The sequence below is a fragment of the Triturus cristatus genome, chromosome 6, assembly GCF_964204655.1.
Source record: "Triturus cristatus chromosome 6, aTriCri1.1, whole genome shotgun sequence".
In the NCBI taxonomy this organism is placed as follows: domain Eukaryota; kingdom Metazoa; phylum Chordata; class Amphibia; order Caudata; family Salamandridae; genus Triturus; species Triturus cristatus.
The window spans coordinates 175,401,807-175,427,115 of record NC_140589.1 but is presented as its reverse complement, the minus strand read 5'-3'; the positions used below and the strand labels follow the sequence as shown (position 1 = coordinate 175,427,115).

At 43.7% G+C, this 25,309-nt stretch overlaps 1 protein-coding gene across 1 annotated transcript in view; it reads right to left on the bottom strand.

Moving 5' to 3' along the window:
- PKHD1 (PKHD1 ciliary IPT domain containing fibrocystin/polyductin) overlaps positions 1–25,309 on the bottom strand; it is a 1,788,124-nt gene that overhangs the window by 1,515,024 nt on the left and 247,791 nt on the right. Inside the window, exon 5 of the mRNA XM_085609531.1 lies at positions 8,871–8,928. Coding sequence (XP_085465657.1) covers positions 8,871–8,928 — 58 coding nt within the window. The remainder of the gene's footprint in view (positions 1–8,870; positions 8,929–25,309) is intronic.

The following is a 25,309-nucleotide window of genomic DNA, read 5'->3' as shown; positions in this document are numbered from 1 at the left end:
TTGCCCCTGGGTGTTGTTCTGACCTTCTGCGGCGTCTGCGTCGGTTTCTGAACACGAGGTCGTAGGCTATGAGGGCCGGGATGCCGCGTAGGTTGGGGTCCATCGCTATCCTTCGCGTACCACTGCTCCTTCTTCGCGTCGTCCTCAATTTCCCGGGAGTTTTTGGCTGCCGTAAAAAAATAGCGGTGCGGAGTGACGTAGGCACGGATCGAACTTGCTGGTCCGTAAAACGCTGCCTGACTCCGTACGGACGTCGCGTACGCGCTGTCCAGATTCAGATTTGTATGTATTTTTTTGCCGGTCGGTCTTTTGTACGACTCGTACGGAAATGGTATTTCTGTGCGAATCGTACTTGCGAGTTTGTAAGGTGTTTTTCCCGGGTACGAGTCGGACGGAGAAAACGCTCCTTACGACCATTTGTACCCGGGTTTAACAGGATCGGAAACGGCACCCTAATGTAGCTGCAAATATCTATGGGCCATCTTGCGCCCTTTGGGCTTTTTAACATATCCCAATTAACAGTGTAGTGGTGAACTATCGTCGTGAAAGCCCGTACCCCTCTGTACATCGAGCAGCACCCAAGTCCAAAATGTATACACCATTGGGCACCTCCAAGCTAAGTGTAAGTAATCAGCTCCTCTCTCACTGCATCTTGGGCCATCATCCGACCGGAAAGGGGTAATACAATGAAGTCTCAAAGGCGTCACATATGTGTGATGCAAAAAATTGTAATGCACCAACTTGAAACGGGCATTACAGGATACTGTATGGGTAAGCCCGCTAACAGCAGTTCAAGTATTGTGTTCTAAGGGTGTGCTTATGTCTGCACCCCATGCTGCTTTCGCCTTGGGCGGGGACCTAATACATAGTTGTAGTGGTGTCAGTGCTTTAGGGATACTAACAGTCCTGAAACACGAATCCAGAGAAACCATGGTAATTTTTTATAATATCACACATAGAAACTACTATAAGAAAAATACACTTTAATTAAAAAGCATTTATTTCAACAATCTCATCCTGTTCCTCAGCACATCTAAAATAACCACACATAATATCAATAAAACACAAATGCATGCTGCAAACACCGAGAATAAAATGAACATTCGTCCCATAGCTAAAATATCATCTAACAACCTAACACCCTAAAACCTACTTCTAAGCACTACACTAGGAGAGCATGGAGTAACATAACTTGCATCTAGAATTTCTTAGGGAGATTGAACCCACTGCATACCTCTTTGTAGCGAAATGCTATAGTTATCAGAAGTTAAAGAAGCAGTGTTCCCTGCAAAGGGAAAACACACGTATCTGTTAATCTCCTCCCACACTTTGCTCTGTATCAGCTTTCAGCATAGCACATGATGCTGCAGCATCTCTGGCAGTCAAGATGTTCTCTGGCAGTGTCTTGCACAATAATCTGGGAAGAAGTACCTCTACTGACAGGTGGTCACGTGGTAGCCTTATTATACTGTATCTTATCAGAGATGGGAATAAGGCATCAGGTGAGCTTATCAATGTCCTCGTCTGAGTAATTTGACATACAGGTTCCTGGAAAGATAAGGACAGATGACATCTGTGTCAATGGTAGACAGGTCAATGATTCTGCAAAAATAGAGAAAATTGAGTTTTGGCCTGCTCAAGATGAAGTTAGGCCTTATGGATTTTACATCACTCTTTTAAATATCAGGCACCCTACCTTGTGGGAGACATGGTGCACTGAGTGGTGACTTAATAACATTTAAAAGCAGGGTTTACAAAAAGGGTTGTTTTGACAGATTTGACAGCAGGGTTTTAGGCTGCTGTAGTCAGGCTACACAGGGTAGCCTGAAACTGTGTTTCACATTCCAACCCAGTGGATGGCACAACAGATGACATTCTGACCTGTGAGGTACCAACAACTAGGCGGACCTTGACAACTCTTGACTGACGCAAGGGTTGCCCTTGTCCAACATTACTCGTTTTGAACTTGAATAAGAAAGAAGTTTATAGCCTTGCAAAATGAAGGACGCCACTACATAAGATCTGATTTTTGGAGTACCATTAATTCTCCGTTCCTGCATTGAATCGCTCTATGCACTTGAACATGCGGTTATGTTCTCAGTTTTCCAAGGTCTCCAGTCCACATAATAACGATTCATCCTGAAGATGGTCTTATAGATATTATCACAGAAAAGACCGAAACGCAGACAATTTAATCCATTTTCATGGTAGACATTATCTCAGGAATTGTTCATTGTATAGTCAATCATGATTTGCCTGTTCTTCAATGTTTAAAATGTATTATGACAAAAGTGCTCATGGGAAAAAAAATTACAGTGAAGAACGTCCATCTCAGTCGGTTTTGTTTAAATGTGAATTGCATTTTGTACCCTTTTATACAACACGTTTTTTTACATAAATTTGTATTCTGAAAAGTATGCACCCCTTGTGTATTGTTTATTTCTGTTTTGCACCTGTTTTGCGATAGATTTGCTTTGAAGTCAAATAATTAATTTTGAAAATGTATTTACAATAAACCACTGAATAGGGCTTAAAAGAATTCATTTGTGAAGATTACCTAAGATTTTCTACACCTAAAAGAATCCCTTGTAGGCTCTGTTACCTGATATTAAGTTTGTGTTACCCAAACCTCCAAGGGTTTATTGCCCATGTTCCCGGTTAGCAGTCTACAGGTGGCATTTAACTTCCAGGCCATGGGTGCAGTTTCTACATCATATACTAGGGACCTGTAGGAAACTTAAGTATTTCAATATTTCAGGGGTAATACAATTCAACCATATTTAAAGAAGAGAGCAGACAATTTACTCCTGTTTAGCAGGGGCAAAGTACTTGGAGTTATAATGCCAGCATTTTTGGGGAAATCACACGAGAGAGAGAGAGAGAGAGAGAGAGAGAGAGAGCGAGAGAGAGAGAGAGAGAGATTATTTTAATTGCTGCTAGCTTGATGGAATGCTCCCAAACAATGTGTTTTATTGTTTTGCAACTGTTCTTTTCCTAGGAGCAATGTATAGAAGTGCATTTCATGTGTCATGGTATGAGATTCTCAGACACTCTTACCACACCCAAATTGCAACACCATAAAACCCAATAAAACTCTTTTAGAGTCAATATTGTGTCACTTTCTATCCTGTCATGCTCCATGACTAAGGGCACCTGTCCCATACCAGGCATATAAATTGGTATCCTGGAATGTTGCCGGGATCGGCTCTAAATTGGATGATCCAGAGTGGGGGTTTTGTTGAATCTTTCAACATTTGTCTATTTCAGGAAACCTGGTCAAATGAAAATGTGTATAGACAGCAAAATCTAGTGCGATTGGGAAGGGACATCCCCCAGGGGGTGTAATAATTCGGATTATTGCTTCATTTAATATGAAAATGTGCCCAGTGGATATCAATTGATATGATATTCTGGGAATAGAACTTGTAGGAGCAGATTCAAAACCAAAATATATATATAATATCATTTTGACATCAATTTGGCCCACCTGCCTTGGTGCTCCCCCCCCTCCCAAACCGCAGATAAAGAGTCTGGGAATCTGGCTCGATAAAGCGCTGGACTTCTCGGTCCAGGCTACCAAAGCTGCCTCCACATGTGTCGGCCTAATGAAAATGCTCCGCAAAGTACTCCCTCTGCTTCCTTTCCAGGTGAGGAGAATCATGGTTCAGGCCCTGATACTCTCCCGCCTGGACTATGGAAACGTGCTATATCTGGGTGCCCCGGCTTCAGTGACCAACAGGCTCCAAGTCACGCAAAACTGCGCCGCCCGATTATTATTCAACATCCCCCGCTGGCAGTCAGCCAAGAAAGCTGTAAAAGAATTGCACTGGCTCCCGATGGCTGCTAGAGTACAGTTTAAGGCTATGTGCATTGTGCACAAATCTTTCCATCGAACAGGCCCTGCCATCCTGTCCCCCTTAGTTGTGCCCTACGCTCCATCCAGAGCCCTTCGCTCGGGATCATTGCACCTAGTTACCACTTCTAAAATCAACAAAGCACGTTGGGGCGGCCGTTCCTTCTCCCATACTGCTGCGAGACTTTGGAACTCCCTCCCCTTTAGCCCTCAGAGAAAATAATAACCGGCTGGCTTTTAGGAAAGCTTTGAAAACCCACCTGTTTGCAAAAACGTGCTAGTCTCACCCTGCGGCCCGCCACAGTGATCAATTAAAGCGCTGCGAGGCCTCCGGGTAGTCTATGCGCTATATAAATATAATTTTTCATTTCATTTCATTTCATAATGTCTATAATAGCGAGATACAGGGAGGCAGTGAATCTACAACTATGAATTTGCTTACAAGTCATAGAAATACTTTTTCAAACCAAGACAGGCTCATTATTGCTGGGGACGTTAACTTAACCTATGATCCCCTGGGCGATGGTTGCTCCTTGGTCCTGGCGGAAGAGGATGAAGTATGGGGGACCCCAGCATTGGGAGTTGTCCATGTGAGGAGAGGGACTACTATAGTACAACAGGTACTAGCATTTACTGCTATGTTTGGCCTGAGAGCCTGCAACTGGCATACCTCAAAGACAGGGAAGCAGCCCATGCTTTTAATCTACCTGGGGCCACAAGTAGAATAGATTATATAATGCTAGCACTATCTATCTGGCCTGATCTGGAGGATACGAAAGTTATTTTCTGTTCTGACAATGATCATAATGCTTTATATTGTTCTATTAACATCCACATAGGGAATCTCATGAGTACCCATTCCTCATGGAACACAGAACTTGAACATACTAATGATGTGAGAAGAATTAGATTGAAAGAAATAGCATTACATCATGGTAAAGGTGAATTTATGAGGAAAGAATTGAGCAAGACCATATACAACCGCGAATCCCTGATTCAAATGAAAATATGCTCCAGATTGCATCTGAGACCGATCATGCACTGTTTGAAAAATTGGGTAATTGTTTTATGGCCAGACCAAGCACTGGAGTTAATGCACCTAGTTTGTCAGGCACCTGGTTCAATGAGGAATGTAGGAAGGGGAAAATGAAGCTACATAAGGCGCTCCTGAAAGGTGATATCCCCATAACAAATGTGTACAGCATAAAGCTCAAATGGGAGGGTAAATGTTTAGAGGACTTATATAAGGCTTTAGGAAAAAGGGATACGAAGAAAATTTGGCAGTTGGCGTCCAATAAAGGCCAGTTGATCAGCCCACGATTTAGTGACTGTATTAAACCTCAAATTTGGTATACCGATTTTGCTGACCTGTATGGCCCCCCGTCTATTCTGCATGAGGTGAGGAGAACCCTGCCTGATGGCTCAGACCTTAGACTGAGTGTAGTATTGCTGACATTTCATATAGATTTGAGAGACTCAGACAGGGCAATCAAAACTATCATCCCAGGAAAAGCTGTAGGCCCCGATGGGGTCCCAGGAGACCTATTCATTTCTGATATTGATTCTTGGGCCAAATATTTGAACATCTTGTTTATTGCAATTGTATCTGGAATGGATATACCACCTAGTTGGAAGGGAGGAGAAATTGTTCCAGCATTTAAGAAAGGCCAGAGGGACTCCCAGTCTAATAATAGGCCCATACGTTTAATAGATGTACTCCAAAGGTGTTTAGTAGACAGATCCTTTATGAAATTGAGGAGTGAATAGGAGATAAAGAAATTCTGTTACACCTCCAGGCTGGTTCAGAAGAAAAACAAGTACTTTAGACCAGGTGTTTAGGCTTCAAGTATTATATTGGAAAAGAGTTATATTGGAAAAGGCTCATTTATACTTGGTCTTTATTGATCTGACAACCGCTTTAGATTTGGTCTCACGCCTCAAAATATGGGAGGTCTTCAGAGATATGGGGCTACCGAATGAAATTTGGATATTGTTAAGCATCTCCACTATGAAACCTATGCACTGGTGTGTGTGGGTTCCAAGGGGTGATCAGGCAGAAAAAATAGCAACTCAGGAAGGTGTTCCACAAGACTGTGTGTTGGCCCCAACCATGTTCTGCTTATATCTGAATGGAGTGATGCCTTACCTGGAAGATTGTAAAAATGATGACCCTAAGCTGGTGGGCAGAAAAATCCTGCTTCTTCTGTTCATCAATGATACCCTTTTCATTTCCAAGACCCCACCCCCGTACGCTTCAGACACTGGTTGACAGATTTGGGGATTTTTGTAAGAAAAGAGGATTGGTGATAAACTTTGGAAAAACAAAGTTTATGACCAAAAACCATCGTAGGTCATTCAGTGGATCTATTTATCTAGATGGTGCTCCTTTGGAAAGAGAGAGTGAGTTCATCCACCTAGGTATTACATTAACAAATAAAATGTCATGGACACACCAGTTTAAGAAAAGTGTGTTGACTATAACTCACCATGCTGCAGCTATTTATAGATCCTTTAAATAAGCAAAGGCAAAACAGATCTCTCCTGTCTTAAGTGTATATAGGGCCAAGTCAGAGGCTAGTGCTTTATATGGAGCAGAGAAGTGTGGCTATGCTAGTGTAACTGATCTCAGAAGAGTGGAAAATCTATTTCTGCGCTCTTTGGTAAGTTTTCCTCTATTTCATTACTTAGGGCTACAGCCGGTAGAGAAAAAGGTCAGATTACGACTCCTCCTTTTTTGTTGGAAACTTAAACACTTTCCTGCTCTTTCTGAACACTATTTAGCCTTCAAATACATTTTTAACCTTAATAAGCTCTATGCCATTAAGTGGTTGACCTTTATAAGGGATCTGAAAATGGTGACTGTGTTGTGTAAATATTGGCCAGAGGATTCTTCCCGGGCATTATTGCAGGAATTGCTGAAAATGTCATACTGAAAACGGGTTACTGACATGGAACTCCAAAGAAAGGGCCTTGTCCCCTTGACTGATGCCTTTTTGTGCATTAAGCCAAAGAGCACAGAGCTCCTTTGAGCCTTTCCTTGATTTTATAGTGTCACCTGGGGACAGAACTTTGTTCCTGAAGTTACGGTATGGTACACTACCAATTCTGTCTTTTACTGCAAAATGGCAGACTATGGCTGCCGGCAGGGATATTTGTCCAATGTGCTGTAGTACTCAGGAGACCTTAGCCATTCTTTTCTTCTTTTTTTATCAATTCATATGAATTTTCTGGATCATATTTTGTATATAATGTTTGTATAAATTAGTCTCCTTTTTCGATTTAAAAAATATATTTTTTTCAAAACGTTAACATTTTAACACTAGATCACTTTATTGTGATGTTCATCTATGTAGTTTAATGGTCTTAAATGTACCAAATATTGTTATATGATGATGATATACAGAATGTACCCTCAGACCCAACTGTTCAGTACACCTCTGGACCCGTGGAAGACTCACAAGGACTGCTGTGCTGCTCTGCAAGAAGGACTGCTACGCTGTAGCCCTTCAGCCTGAGTGAAAAGGACTGGACCTGCATCTTGAAACCAGAACCACCAGATTGACTCCAAGGGCTAGTTGGCTGACATCCTTATTAGAGCCTCAGGGACAGAAAAAGCTCCAACCACTTTGAACCTAGCACTTAGACTCTATCTGCTGTGAGTCCTACCCTCCCCCCCCCAAGTGGTGCCAACACAGTCCTGGACCCTTTAAAGTGGGCGTGAATGTGCTCTGCCAGTCCAGCTGTGGTCCTATGAAGCAGAACCAACATAGTGTGACACATTTCCTTGCAGCTGCATTGGAACTGCAGCAACATGACTACATGTATAATAGCATGTGATGACAAACAGAGTTGATGATGTCTTATCATTCTATAAGACGGGTTGACAGTTGAGTGATGTCTCTTTGCTTTGTCAGATGAGTGTGACAGACAAGGTCTGCAATGCAGTTCTTTAGTCCAAACTATCACTTACTATGTCAGGCCTTAGCTATGTTTTTCTTTCTGGCCCACTTTGCGAACTGTTGACTTCATGCACTTTGCACAGGCTCCGTAGAATTGTGCACTGCACAATCAGCGCAAAATCAGGATTAGCATGGATCAACCTATGCAAAAAAGCTATTTGTGCATTCTTAGGTTATTGCAAATGTTGTTTCTGCAGTGATTGGTCATTGTAAATGTCTATGTAAGATTGCACTCAACTACTACACAGACCATCCCCTTCACAAATGCCATTTGCTCCAATGAACTGATGTTTATTCATTAGTTGTGTAGTGTCTTGTGAGTAAGAGATGACCGGACCTTCTTGGTTCCTGACAGACTCCGTAGAACAGTGACGTAAATTTGTCGGTGGTAGAATTCTTTACATAGAATGTTCAGTTAATGGTTACACGCTGAAGAATAAAGAGGTGTAATACCAAGCTCCAGGTGTAGCATGATCCTTTGCATTTAGCGGGGCTGGCGAGGACGCTACAAGTTGGTAGGTGTTAAATTTTGTTTTTGCATTCATCGTCAGGGCAAATGTTGCCGAATTCATTTGTGAGCTGAAAAAAGCTGCGTACACCTGGCCCTAAATCTAGAAAATAATCCACAGGTGCAATTTTCCCCACAACAAGGAGAGTGGTTTTTCCTCCAGATCGTACACTTCTTACACAGCTTGTAAATTTTCCCATTACTGGCCAACTCTAAATCAAGACCATGTTCTGCCCTTTAATCTCGATTTGAGAACCGTGGGGAGTGCACGTGCGGATTATTAGGACATTTTCCGGGCAAAGGACCAGACATGCCAGTTTCATTTTTTATACACAACACGGATTGTTCGTGAGAATGCTTCAGGAAATGCTGATCGTCCCTTTAGGATTGAGAGTAAGAATTAGAATGGGGTGGAGTAAAACAGTGCGAGTAGTTGGGCAAAATAGGGAAGAAGATAAAATGTATTAAGACAAAATAATGTTATCCTTATTTTTAACAATCGATGCCATTGTGCTCTTATTTATAACATGCTCTTAAAAATGTCTCTTACCTGGCACTCCGAGTGGTGGATTAACCTGATAGATTAAAGGTGTTTTTGCAGCAGTGTACTGTAATAAAAAAATAAAAAAGATAAGCCTTACATCAAGACCCACAAAGGGCTACTAAACTCAACAAAACGGAATGGTTGCTCTAAGTGCTAAAATTATAAAAATGTTTTCAAATGTGACATTCATCTAAATAAAACAAAGGTTTAAAAAGCACAATTGTTAAAATTCTGCGAATATCCATATACATTTACGGGTACATGCATTGCGATTCCCAAACATTCCTTAATTGCGACTCGTAAATTGCGAGTCGCAGTTAAGGAATGCCTTCCCATTCATTCCTATGAGCCTACAGGCCCATGGGAATGAATGGGAGATTGCATGCGCAATTTGCGAGTACCAATAAGTACTCGCAAATTGTGCATGCAATTTCAAGGGTACACAGGTGTCAAAAGGACACCCTGTTGCACCCCTAAAATTTCTATGTGCACACATGTTGCGCACTCACATGCCCCAAGGGCATGTGTGTGTTTAACCTACAACATTGAAAAATGCACTTTAGTGCATTTTTCAAAGTTTTTGCAAATTACCATCAAGATCAACTTGATGGTAATTTACGCTTCCTAGTAGCGAAATCGCTATTTTAAAGTGGTTCTTGCATTGCATTTAAGGAATCGCAAATTGCGATTCCTTAAATGCAATCGCAATTTGAGAAATCACAATTAATTGCGAATTCTCAAATTGCGAGTGCCTTGAACCATGATGCATCGCAAATGCCCTTTTTGCGGGCGCAAACGGCCGATTTTTGCGAATCGCACCGTTTGCGCTCGCAGAAATGGTTGATGCATGTGCCTGTTAATGACTAAAACAAACGTCGTTCCATTAGTCTTTCCTACACATTATAAGAACTTGTATGTATTTATAGATTCATTTCATACATGCGATAATCTCAGCCGGAAACAAGTGGAATTGTGAATCAATAGAGCAAAGGAGCATTTGGGTTATAAACAGAGAAAGGTCAGTAGAGAAAAGTATAAAATAGCAGATCTTCTGGTCAAATGTTTCTAGATTTTCCATGTAGAAAGATCCTGAGCCCGTCCTGCATGGGTCTAAACATGGAACCTGAAAAGTCAGCTCCTATCGCCTAATCCAGGATAAGGCTCATATGTGGAACTATGGGTTCCTTTCATTCTATCTAATCTTTCCAGAGTCTTGGACGCTTACGGCAGAGTACCGATGTGGGACACTATGGCACAACCCAGGACTGTAAGTATGAATTCTTTTCATCCCATTTCTGACTGAGATATCTCTTATCTGATGTGTAAAGGGCCACCATCTTCAAGGTTCTACTTTTGACTTGTTGCCTTCTTCCAATAACAGTACTTCTGATTCTCACTTGTGACCAATCTCTCCTTGTTTAATTTGAAATTCTTTATGGGTGCTTTCCGTATTCATTCAAATCTGTCATAATTGACTGCCCTCTAATTATTTCTTAACTAAAAATCATATATAGCTCAGTGGAAATGTATCACCACTCCTATCTGTCTCTGTTCTTTCATTCTTGTGCGATTCCTTTCATTGCATATCACCGGAAGGACACTCATTACCTCCTTATCCTTCCCTTATTTGCAGTCATTACATCTGAGGCACTCCTGCCTCCCCAGACATCAATCCCATTTAGTCCTATCTAATAAAAGCTTCTCCGCCTGACACACCTCCTGTGTTTTTGTGTCTCATTATCAGCCCTTGCCAGCGATGGAGGGTCTTGCTGACGCCATACTGCTCAGGAGGTAATTTTGTAGGTCGAGTTGAGTCTTGTCAGCGCATGCCCTGTCTGTTTGAGAAATGCTGTATCCACTCTGTTGGCTTACAGCCTGCCTTTTTGTTCATCCCTTCAATTGTCCTTCAAAAATGGTTGCTTGCTAATGGTTAATCCTTCCTCTTTATCTCTCCTTTTTAGGTCTTGCCTGAGCCAGCTCTTTAGCGCTGCTCTGGTGAGAGTTTTAGTAAGCGGGTTTGGGAAGTGCTTACTAGTGGCTTTTTTCAGGCCGCCAGCTACAGTGCATGTGCACCGGGCGCGCGCACCATTTGTCAGCCTGCGTGATCACTTTCGCAGCCGCTTTGATGTTCTCAGTGAGCCGTGCGGCCACTGAGAACTTCAAAGCGGCCGCGAAAGTGCACACCATTTGCCAGCCTACGTGCCTCTCTCCGCCTTAGTGCGCGCGACGTGCCCTACCCCCCTCCCTTATCCCACTTCCTGCTTGTCTTTGCAAGTTCCTTTTTGAGGTCAGGCTGTCCCTCGACACCGCCTGTAAATTACTCTTTGCTGCTGGAACCTTTTCTCAGCAAAGAATGACCACCTCCCAGGAAAGCTTTCCTTTTTTTTTAAATTTAAAACGTGCCCTCTCATTTCTGCGTCGCTCTTCTACACTACAATTTTGTGGTTCTCAGAGATTATGTTATTTTCTTTATGTAAACGACACACACTGGGTTGTCATTCAAGGTGTCACGCACAGGCTCATCCAAACGAATGCGGTGAGTTGGTTGTGACTGTCACCCGCTTTGCGCCAGTCACGAGTACAGGGCTGTCAGTGGTTCGTTCAGTGAGATGCGCTGCGCCCATCACCCGCCTCGCGCCTTCCTAAGCACTCACATTGATGCTGGGGGTGTGCTGAACAGTTCACCTGGCAACCTGGCGCAGGCCCCTCATGCGCACAGGCCTGTCCTTGTATAATAATGCAATGAGCTGGTTGTGCCCGTCACCCACCTCGCGCCTTCCTAAGCACTCACATTGATGCTGGGGTTGTGCTGAACAGTTTACCTGGCCACCCGGCGCCTAACCCTCACGCGCACAGGCCTGCCCTTGCATAATAATGCAGTGAGCTGGTTGTGCCCGTCACCCGCCTCGTGCCTTCCAAAGCACTCACATCGATGCTGGGGGTGTGCTGAACAGTTCACCTGGCAAACCGGCGCCTACCCCTCACACGCACAGGCCTGCCCTTGTATAATAATGCAGTGAGCTGGTTGTGCCCGTCACCTGCCTCGCGCCTTCCTAAGCACTCACATCGATGCTGGGGTTGTGCTGAACAGTTCACCTGGCAACCCGGCGCCTGTCCTTGTATAATAATGCAGTGAGCTGGTTGTGCCCGTCACCCACTTCATGCCTTCCTAAGCACTCACATCGATGCTGGGGGTGTGCTGAACAGTTCACCTGGCAATCCGGCGCCTGCCCCTCACACGCACAGCCCTGTCCTTGTACAATAATGCAGCACCACAGTCTTAAATACTATTCCTTTGGGTGGCTGCTTGAATTAACTCTTCAGGTGCCCGTGCTATCCACAACCCTGCGGGAGTGCCCTCCAGTTGATCTTGGTGATCAGAGCATTACATTCCTGCCTCAGCAGAATACTCCCCACGTTCACTATAATGCCTGTGTGACAAGCAGGTACTTCAATCAAGAGGGTTACCGAAATGATGTGACAGTTTAATATCGGATTGAGGCATGGTTGACTAAATTACGCAGCATGAAATTGCAAATTATGCAGCACGTTTTGTTATCACTTGATTATTTTGTACTTTTTAAAGATGGTTATACTGTCGGGCAAAAATGTAACTTCATTAATGCTAGTTTGACAACCAAATACTAGTGAACCTATGCAACGGGTCTTCCACTGCACGTGAACTCGTTGCCATGTTTTAGTAACTTGTGATCATTTTGAGCTAGAAACACTTGTTTTGCTTACATCTGCAGATAATGCAGCGGATGGATTAAGTGGCCAATGCGGCAAATACATGTTTATTGGGGGGAAAATGGCGCGACCACGTAATCTCATTGTTCCAGTGGCCCTCACAATAAGCAGTGAAAATTGAAGAATACTGGATGTCTCTAATAAGTTGTGTGGCACTATGCAGATGCATTCAGCATGTTCATGTTGCTGTAAATAATCATTTCAAAATACAAGATCCATCAGAACATTGACCACACTCGCAACAACTGTCAGATCCTATGAAGTTGAGTATTGACAATCTTGCATGACCATAACAAGCATTGGCATAGCCAATAGGTCTCGCCTTTGGGACCTTATAAGTATTTAGTTATGCAGCACAATATCCTCGGTGCAACAACATCAACTGTTGCATGGCTAAACACTTATAAGGTCCCAAAGGCGAGATCTATAGGCTATGCCAATGCTTGTTGTGTTTTGTTTCCTCCCATGGAGCACCGCCCAATTACTGGTATCTTTATGCTTCTGTGTTCATTTTGGGGGACTATTTTTTTCTTTGTTTCCTGCTTGTGTTTGACCAGCCCTCAGCCGGAGCGATTGTGTTTTTCACTCGCTCCAGGAGCACCGTTAAACAGGCCTGTAAATCATGTTCTTATATAGTCACTTTGTCTGACAAAGTGAGAGTATTTCACGGTGTGGCTTGCCTATTTCCCAAACCCCTCCCGCTATGCAGTATGAACCGCCCCCCCACCCTCACCCCTGCTAGCTTTAATTACTGTTGCATGCCACAACCAGCCTCTGATGTACCCTCAGCTCTTATGCATCCGCCGTAAAGAGACAAAAGCTGACAAACACTTCTGTTGCAAAACCCCCCGACTGCCTCTGTGTGCAAGACACAATAGTCTGCTCGACGCAGCTTTCCTCGACAAGCATGTAAATTGGGGGCTAGCGGCAATCGTCCCTCTAAAACAACAATTGGGGTAGGTCATTGTATACTTCTCTCAACCCTCTCACCCTCCGGCTAGCCGTCACTCTCGTATCATGCGCTTCTATGCATCACTCCTGCCCGCGCTGCATGTCGTCGTCTTGCCTGTGTGACTGACCCTTGCCCACATTGCTTTCTCTGCAATGACCAGATACAAATAACACCACCAACTCCCTTCAGCACAAACATGCGCACACACACACACACACACAAGGCCGGACTGGGAACGCATACCTGCCCTGACATTTACATCGGACCGGCACACGTGGGGGGGGCTGGTGAGAAAAAAAACAGCTGCTGCATTTTTGTTACAGGGGGCCAATATTGCAGCACTGCTGTAAAACCGGCCCCAGCAACAAAAGCGGCCCTCACCAGTCTGAAACTGGCCCCCACCCTTCCGGCCCACCGGGGAAACGCCCAGTTCCCGCTACAGTCAGTCTGGCCCTGCACACACTCACACACTGGCCTCCAAAGCAGAAGACACACAAACACATCACTGCGGTAGAAGACAACATACGCACAAAAAGACATACAAGCACGCACACATGCACATCACACTTCCAGAGGCATACATGCACATATCACTGCAGGATGCACACAAACAAAACAGGTACACACACACATCACTGCATGAGGGGCACACTCCTCTGCAGGAAGCATCCATGCAGTTTCCAAAGGGGGCTCTGGGGCAGCACCGGCTCTGAGGGGCAGCCCGTAGTATCAGCTCAGGGGTGTTGACTGTAACTGCCACCTAATATGGGGTGACCGCACTGCTCTCTGTGCTCCTGCAGACTGTGCAACTGTCCATATCATTTGTCTTCCATCTATACGTCCCTTGGCCATTCAGATACCGGGACTCCTACGCTTTAGCTGTGCAGCTGCCTGTTTGTGCCCTACTGTCTCTCTCTGTAGTTGTGTTATTGCTGTTGGTACGTACCTTGTTTATATGTGTATTTGTTGTGTTGCTCTGGGTTAGTTCCCTGTAGCAGCCTGTATGGGCCCGTTCTTTACTTTATTTGCTGTGCTGCAATCTGTATGTGTGCTGCGGTGGTTTCGGTGTGCACTGCTGTTGTCTATATGTGCACTGCTAGTGTCTGTATAGTCCCTGCATCTCTCTTTATCTACCCTGCATTTATCTGTATGTGCCCTGCTGCTGTCTGTTTTTGTTGTGTTGTTCTCTTTGTGTGCGTGCGCAGCTGTCTGTATGTGTCCTGCTACTGTCTGTATTTGCTGAGTTGCTCTTTGCGTGTCACCTGCTGATATCTGTATTTGATGTGTTGACCTCTGTGTGCGATCTGCTGCTATCTGTCGTTGTTGTATTGTACTCTGTGTGTGACCTGCTGCTATCTATATTTCTTTTGTTCCTCTCTGTATGCGGCCTGTTTCTGTCTGTAGGCGCCCTGCTGCTGTCTGTATTTGGTGTGTTGCAATTTGTATGCTTTTATAGCAATCTCTGTGTGCCCTCCTGTTATCTGTATGTGCCCTGCTGTTGTTGTCTGTATTTGTTATGTTGCTCTCTGTGTGTCTCCGACAGCTGTCTGTATTTGTCCTGCTTCTGCCAGTATCTGTTTTGTTGCTCTCTGAATGTGCGCTGATGCTGTCTGTATTTGCTGTGCTGTCAAATATGTTTGTTGTGTTACTCTCTGTTTGTGCCCTGCAGCTGTCTATATGTGCCTGCTGCTGTCTATATTTGTTGTGCTGTTGTGTGTATGTGCCCTGTGGCTGACGGTATTTGCCCCGCTGACTGTATTTGTTGTGTCGCTGTCTGTGTGTGCCCTGCTGTTATTTTTTTTGTTGTGTTACTGTCTGTATGTGCCCTGCTGCTGTCTACATGTGTTCTGCTGCTAACTGAATTTGTTGTGTTGTTGTCTGTACGTGCACTTTTGCTCACTATGTGCCCTGCTGACTGTACTTATTCTATTACTGTCTGTGTGCATCCTGTTTTTATCTGTTTTTGTTGTGTTTCTGTCTGTATGCATCCTGCTGTTATTTATCTCTTTTTGTTGTGTTGCTGTCTGTATGTACCCTGCTGCTGTATGTATGCACCTTGGTGCTGACTGCATTTGCCCTGCTGACTGTATTTGTTGTGTCGCTGTCTGTGTGTCCCCTGCTGTTATCTTTTTGTTTTGTGTTACTGTCTGTATGTGCCCTGCTGCTCTCTGTGTGTGCCCTGCTACTGCCTATATGTATCCTGCTACTGTCTAAATGTGTCCTGCTGCTAACTGTTTTTGTTGTGTTGCTGTCTGTATGTGCACTTTTGCTCACTATGTGCCCTGCTGACTGTACGTATTCTGTTGCTGTCTGTGTGCATCCTGCTTTTATCTGTTTTTGTTGTTTTGCTGTCTGCATGCATCCTGCTGTTATTTATCTCTTTTTATTGTGTTGCTGTCTGTATGTACCCTTCTGTATGGGCCCTGCTGCTCTCTATGTAAGCCTGGCTGCTGATTGTATCTGTATTGCTGTTATTTACATCTGCTCTGCTGCTGTTTTAATCTGCCTCCTTCTGTCAGCCCTGGTGCTGCTCATATCTGCCTTGATGCTGTGTCCATGAGTTCTGGGCACTGTCTACTGTATATATCTGCCCTACACCTGTCTTGTGTGGGCTTTGTACAGCCTACCGCTGTCTCTTTCTGTTTTCAGCAGTCTATGCCTTGGCCCAGATTTACTTACATATTGGTTCAGGGTTGTGTGAATTTTTTATTTTACTCAGGCTGATACAAAATGGATTTCGCGATTTACTAAACCATGTAAAGCGCAATGTGTGGGGCTTAGTGGGGGAAAAAGTAACACAGTGCATATCTCTGCCTTGAATTACCTTGCATCGGGAAAGCATTCCATTGGTGGATCATGGGCGTTCCTGTGCATCCACCGATGGATTTTGATGCAAACCTAGATTTACTAAAGTCTGTAAACCTGGCTTTTGCACCAAAATGGTGCATCTATGCAAGGCTATTCTAACAAAGGGAAATATCTTTATTTCTCCTTGTTACTTCCTCTTTGAAGTGGTGCTGAATTTTGCAGCACACATACAAAGAGGAATAAGCGTCAAAAATGTGTTTTTGTGCAGGAAAGTATCCCTTCTTGTACACAAACTATTCTGACCACAACACAGGCCCCCCTGCATTGTGGTTCAAGAGTGCCTGCACTGTTGTTATGCTGCCACAAGTGTGCCAGTGCAAGTAGAGTGCAGGAGTTTGACATATCTTTGTATATATGGCGCATTTCTGCTCTCTCTCCCTTTCATGCAACACAGTGCAGCAAGTTCTGGTTCTTCATGGCATTGATCGCGGTAGGCCATTGTATGCTTCTCTCAGCCCCAGTGCCCTCCGGCTCCTGTCACTCTTGTATCATGTGCTTCTGTGCACCTCTCCCACCTGCACTATTTTATTATCAAAAACACAAACAATCTCACTTACTTTACACCTACACTAGTCTAAAGCAAGGGGGAAAAAACTCTTGCAAATGGAAGACCTATTGGTTTTGCCAATGTTTATTGAATATAGTGTTGTTTTGAAGATGAGGCCTGGATATTCATATCGAAGGACCAAAAGTACAGATTCTGGGGGCTTCGGTGTTAGTTTACGGGCCGGCAAGCACATTTTGGACCAGAAAAGGTCGGGCGAATTCACCGTGAGCCGCTCTACCTGGGTGTTCTCCGCTGGGAGCAGCGGAGGAATGGGACCTCGCTCAATCAGAGCGGTGTCAGAGGCTCATCAGAGTGGAATAGAGCTTCCTATGTAAAGACAGTCAGGTGCCGTTTTGCACAATATTTATGTGTTTTAGCCCTACAATATATTTATCATGGACTGGATGATGTTATGGGGGCCTCCATTGGCTTTCTTCAGTTTTATGTCGGCATTGGAGGATTGCTGGGCACTGAGGGTATTTATGGAGTACTTACTGAAGGGGGCTTATTCCTTAAGTGTTTCGTTACAAAGATGTCGCGGAAACAAACTGCAAGGAGAAATCATGATATTTATTCCTCAAATGATGAAGGCTAAATTCCGGCTAAAGTGGCTTCTGGAGCAGAGCTGCTGCAGAGTACAGCAAAGCAGCCCTGAATGATACTTCTGGTCCTAACAGGCACTCGTGCTGAGGATGGAGGGGAGCATAGGCGACTGAAAGGGGGGGGGGGGGTTCATCATGTTTATGTTCATACCAGCTACTCCTGTTTTGCTTCTCCGCGACCTCATGAATTCTTAATCCCCTTAAAGCTGAAGAGGGGAGACGTCTACAGTATCCATACTCAGGCCATTGGGGGTTACTAGTTCATCCTGGTTGCCTAGACCCCCATCTTAGCATTTACATTAGGCATCTATGCCTCTGAAAAAGCAACAGAAAAACAGAGTGTCGAACTATTTCACCACTGTGAAACCACGTGAATTTCGCACCATTACAGGGGACAAAATAATTCTGACCAAGGAAGACTTCCTTTCTTCCTATCAAGCTTTCAAGAGAGAACTTAAGGAAGAATTAAAAGCTGTCTTTGACACATAACTGAAAGCCCTCAAATAAGCCACTTATTCCAAAATCTCCTCACTACAGAAATATGTCGACTTAGTGGGTACCCGCACCTTGGATCTCGACTCACAGCATCAAGGCCTGGAATGTCCCATGGAATGGATGGAAGACTCAACGGAACAGCTTCGAGACCAGCTCAGCAAAGCCCTCCTGACATTAGAGAATTTGGAAAATCGCTTAAGGTGAGACAACATTCAAATTTGCAACCTGAAGGTCCAGATCTGGAGGCCTTTGTAGTAGGATTGTTTTCTGAGATCCTGGGAGAAGGCTCTTCTGCGGTTAAGATGGAATGGGTGCATAGAGTCAGTACATCGTCTCCTGGAGGGGAGAGGCGCCCTTGTCCTAGTAAAACTCTACTCCTTCAAGGTAAAAGAAGCGTTACTACAAGCCGCTCTGAAACTTGATACTGTCTCTTTCCAGAGGACAACCTGCTCCCTTTTTCAGGGCATTGCTCCTGCCACACTGTCACGCAGACTTCAATTTATACTTTTCACCGATAAACTCTGCCTGGACCACATCAGATTCCGATGGACCTCTCCCTTTGGCCTTGCATTTGAGTATCAGAATAAACTCCACCACTTTGTGACACTGAAGGAAGCGGCATCCATGCTGGGGATTTCGCTGCCTGAACATCACTTATCTGATGGGGGAGTAGAGGCGAGGACCACAAATTCTACGGCGAGCTCAAATAAAAGGACAATGGCTATCACAGTGCCATTCGAAAAGACAGGGGAAGCGTTGCTCTCCTAGCAGGTGGACTAAAACTAAGGACCTGATTTAAATCTTTGCGGATGGGGTCCTCCATCACGCAGGATGGATATCCCGTCCGCTGTATTACAAGTGCATTATATCCTATGGCTCTTGTACCAGTTCTTCTAGGTCACCCGCTACAATTCAGATTTCATGGTACATCCTGAGTGACTACCATTAACAATACATTGGTTACAAACTCATGTATGTATAGGCTAAACCTTCTTGTCACACTCTATCGATTCCAACAGGCTTAGATGCTCCAATGCACAACTGCAGTGATACTAAACTGCCAATCAGCTTTGAAACTAGTTTGCACCCTCTAGTATACTTTAACAGTTCAGGACTTAATGCCTAATTCCAATAAATCAGATGTGTTTTCCAGTTGTTTTGGGGGAACTAGATTTCAAATTTTTTGTGCCTTCTTGTTCATGGTTCTGAGACATGAGGAGATACTATGTCATCTGATAGGGAGTGATAAGATGGGGGAGAAACGACGGCTGAAAATGTCTTTCCCTCACTTGCAGGGAGGCTGAGGGGCTGGCATTCTCTTACCAGTTGTCTTGATTTTGGGGCAACAGCATATATTGCTGAAATACCGCCTGTATGGTGTTAACAACCGTATCATGGAATGTTAAAGGGTTAAATCCTACAGCCAAGTGGCACAAACTTTGGAATATGACATAATAGCTTTACAAGAAACACAAATTAAGTGTAGTTAGGATCATAGACTACGTCACAAAACCTATGCTTTATACGTTTCTGCATCCAGCAAACACATCAGAGTCTCCCTTCCTTTTACCTACTCTCTCAAGTTCCAACCGGTGGGTACCAAGGTGGATAAAGAGGAGAAAAAAGGCACAATCAGGAGTAATATGTGTACAGTGGCGTCAAATTATGCACGCAATCCGGGCCAGGCATCCTTTGTTCAATCACATAACCCTACTGGGAGGCTTTGCGAAAGGGGTGATCATCTTGATTGGGCACTTTAACCTTGCATGGGATTCTGACTTAGATAGCTCTCACGCATAGAACCCACACAGGGAATTTTCCCAAAGCTCTGAAACAAGCCATACTGGAAATGGGTCTAGTTGATGCATGGAGAAATATCCACCCCATGGATCGTGATCACACTCCTATCACACATATTCTTGGCTGGACTAAGTTTTCATAGGCCAAACCCTAAGCCATTTTATTCAAGAGGCCAGATTCCATCCCATTAAACTTTCTGACCACACTCCTGTGAAAATCAAGCTTGATTGGACTGCTTTGGCCCAAGGTCCAACAATGTTTTTTTCCAGCCTCCCTCATACTAGACTGACTCTTACGAGACGATCTATGTAAAGCTATTAAAGACTTTTTTGCACTTAATGACCCCTGTAACACTAACCTCTCTGTTACTTGAGGTGTCTTCAAGGTGGTTGTTCGAAGAAAGTGCATCTTATTGATGTACACCTTGTCTCTGCAGAAAGCGCAGAATAGATCAGTCCTTAAAGCCAAATAACAGGCTGCGTGTGCTCATGAGGACGTCCCCAACATTGACATTACAAAGAAAGGTTACAGATTTAACCCCTTCAGTGCCCGCCCCTTTCCCCGCCCTGTGCCGGCCGTTGCATTAGCGGGCGGGGTCTATGACGAGCTGGACTCGTCATGGGCACAGCGCAACCGCGGCCCATGACGAGTCCAGCTCGTCATGGGCACTGAAGGGGTTAAGGGGGAAGCTTAAGGCTATCTAAACCAATGGAGCCGAATTGACATTACTACACCTTAAAAAAACAACCAATGAACAGAGGAATAAGGTGGAGTTCCACATAGCACGACAACTTAAGAGCTAAACATGAGAAAGAATATATTTGTAAACTCTGCGAAGCCTCTGGGGTAAAGAAGAGGATAAAGCCTGGGCATTTCAAGATTTTCAAAAACAACAATACACTTCCGAACCCCCCAATGAGTGAGCTCAGTTAAACTGCCTAGCAGGGGTGGAGCTTTCCAAGGTGACAAACGACCGAAATGAAGACCTGGAGAGTCCCATTTGTGAAGATGAAATACAAACAGCCATTGATGCACTTAAACTCCACAAATCACCTGGTTTTGACGGGTTAACTGCTCAGTTTTACAAAACTTTTAGCCCAGAGTTGGTACTCCATTTGAATACCCTATTTAACTTCATAGCTGAGTCCCGGCGAGTGACGCATACGATGGGCGAAGTACTGATAACAGTTTTACCTAAACCCGGTAGGGACCCTAAGGCTTGTGATCATATCACCCTATTGCACTATTGAAACTGGACGCCAAGATTTATTCTGAAGTCCTGCCCTCTAGACTAGAAGATATCATGCCGGTTCTGATCCACCTGGATCAATTCTGTTTTATTAAGGGGCAAGAGATACAGTGTTGCTTGAATATGAATTTACCTTAAAAGAACTAAAGACAAGAGAAGTTTAGCATAACAGGAATAGCTGGTTTAAATTAAACACTTTGGCCGAGAATACAGCTTAGAGAAACAGGTCTATCTCAAAGTACAATCATTCCAATCAATTTTTATACAGTTTAAGGTGCCATAAAAGTACATCTGGCAATCCTTGTTTGGTAAAAGAACGCAGGCCTTGTCTGTGGAGTCGCAAATAAAAGGTCCCTGATAACAAATGCAGGTGGGCCTCAACCTTGTGTGGACACAATGTGAGCCAGTGGGTAATGTGCCCAGATGTATGGCATTAAGGGCGCATGATCACTGAGTGTACTGTGTGTGCTGTTTCCAGATAGGCTGTGTGGACTTCATGTGGCATCTGACTTTATGGTATTTTGGGAATGCGTGCACCGCTCTGTCCATGTGTGCTTTATTGAGGCCAATTTCCCTGGACCATTGTGATGCTGCTGTGCTTATCTGGTGCTATAAGGAGACAATGGCTCATGCGGATTAATACTTATCAATATAGTATATAATCTCAAAATAATAATCAAAAAAAGAAATGGGGAATATAAAAGATGTCAGAAGAAAAGGCAAGACCATACACGCTGGTTCTTATTTTGTGAAGAATGATCTTCGTTTATATTACTAGAATTTCGACACAAGAGGTGTACATAGATATACAATACAATTTTGACATTAGACAAACAAATTACAAAATTAGTGTCCCAATAAAGAAAACCTAAACAAACAATTAACATACCATATAACATACAAACAAGGTTTTGATTTCACTTTACAAAGGCAATCACATATAATTAATAATTCAAATTGGCAACACTTAATTAATGTAGGTGTTGATTAGTGATTTGCCTATCGCGTCAACGGCGTTTCGACCCTGTTCCAACTAAGAGGGTCTCGTCAGGACTGTCTAATATAGGGACACCTGAAAGGAAAAAAATAATAAATCTGTGTCAAAACAAGGGGGGCCAAGGAGTGGGAAAGGAAGAAAGAAGGGGAGGGGTACTCCTCTCTACCTTAACGTCCAGGACTGGTGTGTATACAGTGACACCGTGTTCGAGGTGAAAAGGTTAAAATATACTCACAGGTACCCGGCCGGGTGCTGTGTTAGAGTCAAGAGAAAATGATTATTATCCATACCAAAATCTGATCCTTAATGTATCAGGTAGATACCAGAATTTCTACTCACCCCTGTGAGAGGAAGCTCACACGGAGGCAGTAGCCCACTGTGACTCGAAGTGCTCGTGATTGTGCGTGAAGTGAGGATACTTCTATATTCCACACTGGGCAAGGTTCCAAACTTTGGTATAGCTGTCACCTCGTGGAGGCGAGTCCGATCAACTGTAGTGAAAAAATACACAAGCGCGGGGGACGGTCATATTACAAAATCTGAAATGGGAATGAGTCTAAGTGCTATGCAACTCTATGGAAAAATGCTCATACCTCTCTCTCTTCTAGCGGGTGTCCGAATATCCCGCGAAGTGTTGCAGCAGGCAAACCAAGGTCCTGTCTGCGAGGTACGATCACAGCGATAGAGCCGTGAGTAGAGAATTTGAGCTTGATTCGCTGAAGCACGTCCAATCGGGAGCGTCGAACAGTGGGAGTGTTACAGACGCGAACGTGCCGTTGCTAGGTGACCCAGACCTGCAGACTCATAGTCGGGTTTAATTACGAGGCTTTTCAGTGAAATCAATCTAGCCGTATTTAAGAAGTGAAAAACAGGCCACCCTTCGCTGCTAGCTTAATGATGGTGGAGGAACCATGAGCGAAATACCTATCGGGGGCGTCGAACAGTGGGAGTGTTTCAGACGCGAAAGTGCCGTTGCTAAGTAACCAAGACCTGCAGACTCATCGTCGGGTTTAATTAGGAGGCTTGTAATTGAAATCAGTCTAGCCATGTGTAAGAAGTGAAAGTGATCCGCTCTCCGAAGCTGCCAGCTTAATAATGGAGGCACTCATGAGAAATCTACTCTGCCACGGTGGTGAGCACCTTACTAGTGTGTACAGTCACTAAACTCGTCGAAAGTGGTCCCGCATCCTACGGTAGTGATCATTCATTTGGAACTTGAAGAGGATAATGGTATCGGCAAAAAATTATTATTATCATAACAATGGTAATGTTACACGAGGGAACAGTGGTTGCCAATATCAGACTTAAAAGTATGGACATCGGTTCTAGAATTAGCAATAACTCTGATTATCTAAACACTGTGCAGTGAATGTTGCAATGCAAACAAAATGTTTAAAATATCAATTGGTTTGAAACAATCAATGATAAATGCACATATATGACAGACACTACAGCAAGGTTTAGAGGGATTATCTTATCCAAGACAATATGCTTCAATCAATAATTAACTTTTCAGTCAACAGGATTCATATTTAATACATGTGGAAGTGGATCCCTACCTTCCGTTATATACATCACCAATCGTCACACATGTACAGATCAGGTTAATTATGGAAATGCATCTCATGGACTCTGTGAATTTTCAGTTAGAATCATATACAGGCAAATGTGTTAAGAGAAATGCTGGGTACATAAGCAACAATGATCAAGAAAGGGTAGTAATAAACCCTCGCCATTCCTCAGCTGAATTCAGTCCCTGTAGTATGGAGTTGGTACGTTCAATCCAACGACACTCTAGTCGCTGCAATATCTGTGTCACATCTCCACCTCTTTTTGGAGCAATCACTTTATCTATTACCTGCCAGCGAATATCATTGGCACTGTGCCCTTTCTCTTCAAAGTGATTGACCAATGGGGCATTGGGAACAGAATTCCTGATTCTGCTTCGGTGCTGTCCTATGCGTGCCTTAACAATTTGTTGGGTTTGTCCAATATATGGTAGTCCACAGGGACACAGTATGCAATATACTACATTTTTAGTATTACAATTGGCAAAGAAATCAAGTATTTGATCAACTTTTCCATGAGTGAATTTTTTGGTGTTCACTGTAAATTCACAGGCGACACAATTACCACATTTGTAGTGACCTTTGACACTCGGTAAGCCCCAGGTTGATTCTAATGATCTTACATTTTGGCATGGACTCTCCAGCGATGATCTTACAAGATGATCTTTAATATTTTTGCCTCTTTTAAAGGCAAACATTGGTACGTCAATGCTAGAGTCTATATTTTGAATGATGTGCCAATTTTTTGTGACCAATTTACGAATATCATTCGTGTGGATACCAAACGTGGTGACACAGATCAATTTGTCAACCTTGGTTTTCTCTTTAGGAGTGAGTAATGTCTCTCTAGGGCAAAACCAGGCTCTTTTCAAAGAATTCTTTATTAGCCTTTTTGGATATCCCCGAGTCAACAATTTGTCCTGTAGAATACACGCCTCTCTCATGTAGTCCTCTTTCTTGGTGCAATTGCGACGTATTCGCAAGAATTGTCCATGAGGCAATCCATCTCTCAGGGCCCGAGAATGGTGACTATTATAAGCGAGTAGTGTATTACGCTCAGTGGGTTTTCTGTGCAATGAAGTATAGAGTTTACCCTCGTCATGTGAAATGTTAAGGTCAAGAAAGGCAATACAGGACTCATGTATGGTGGATGTAAACTTAAGATGTGGTTGAACTGAATTTAAATAAGAGACAAAATTATTAAACTCAGGGATTGTGTCAGACCAAATCAAAAAAATGTCGTCAATATATCTTTTCCAACAATTGATTTTCGAGTGGTAGATGTTGGCGGTGGTGAGGACAAATTTGTGTTCTAGATTATCCATAAAGATATTCGCCAAATTTGGCGCAAAAATTGCGCCCATACTGGTTCCGGAGCACTGTTGGTAGTACTTGCCTTCCGAAACAAAGTAATTGTGTGTTAATGCGATTTGCAAAAGTGTGACAATAAAGGAAGTAGGTACCTGATGGGGTGCAGGTCTAGTATCAAGTAAATCCTGGATCACCTGTATGCATTCCTGCTGAGGTATGTTTGTGTATAATGAGGTGATGTCCAGTGTAGCTAAGCGGTCTTTGTTGGTGTCATAGGGTCGATTTTCCAATAAATTAATCATGTGC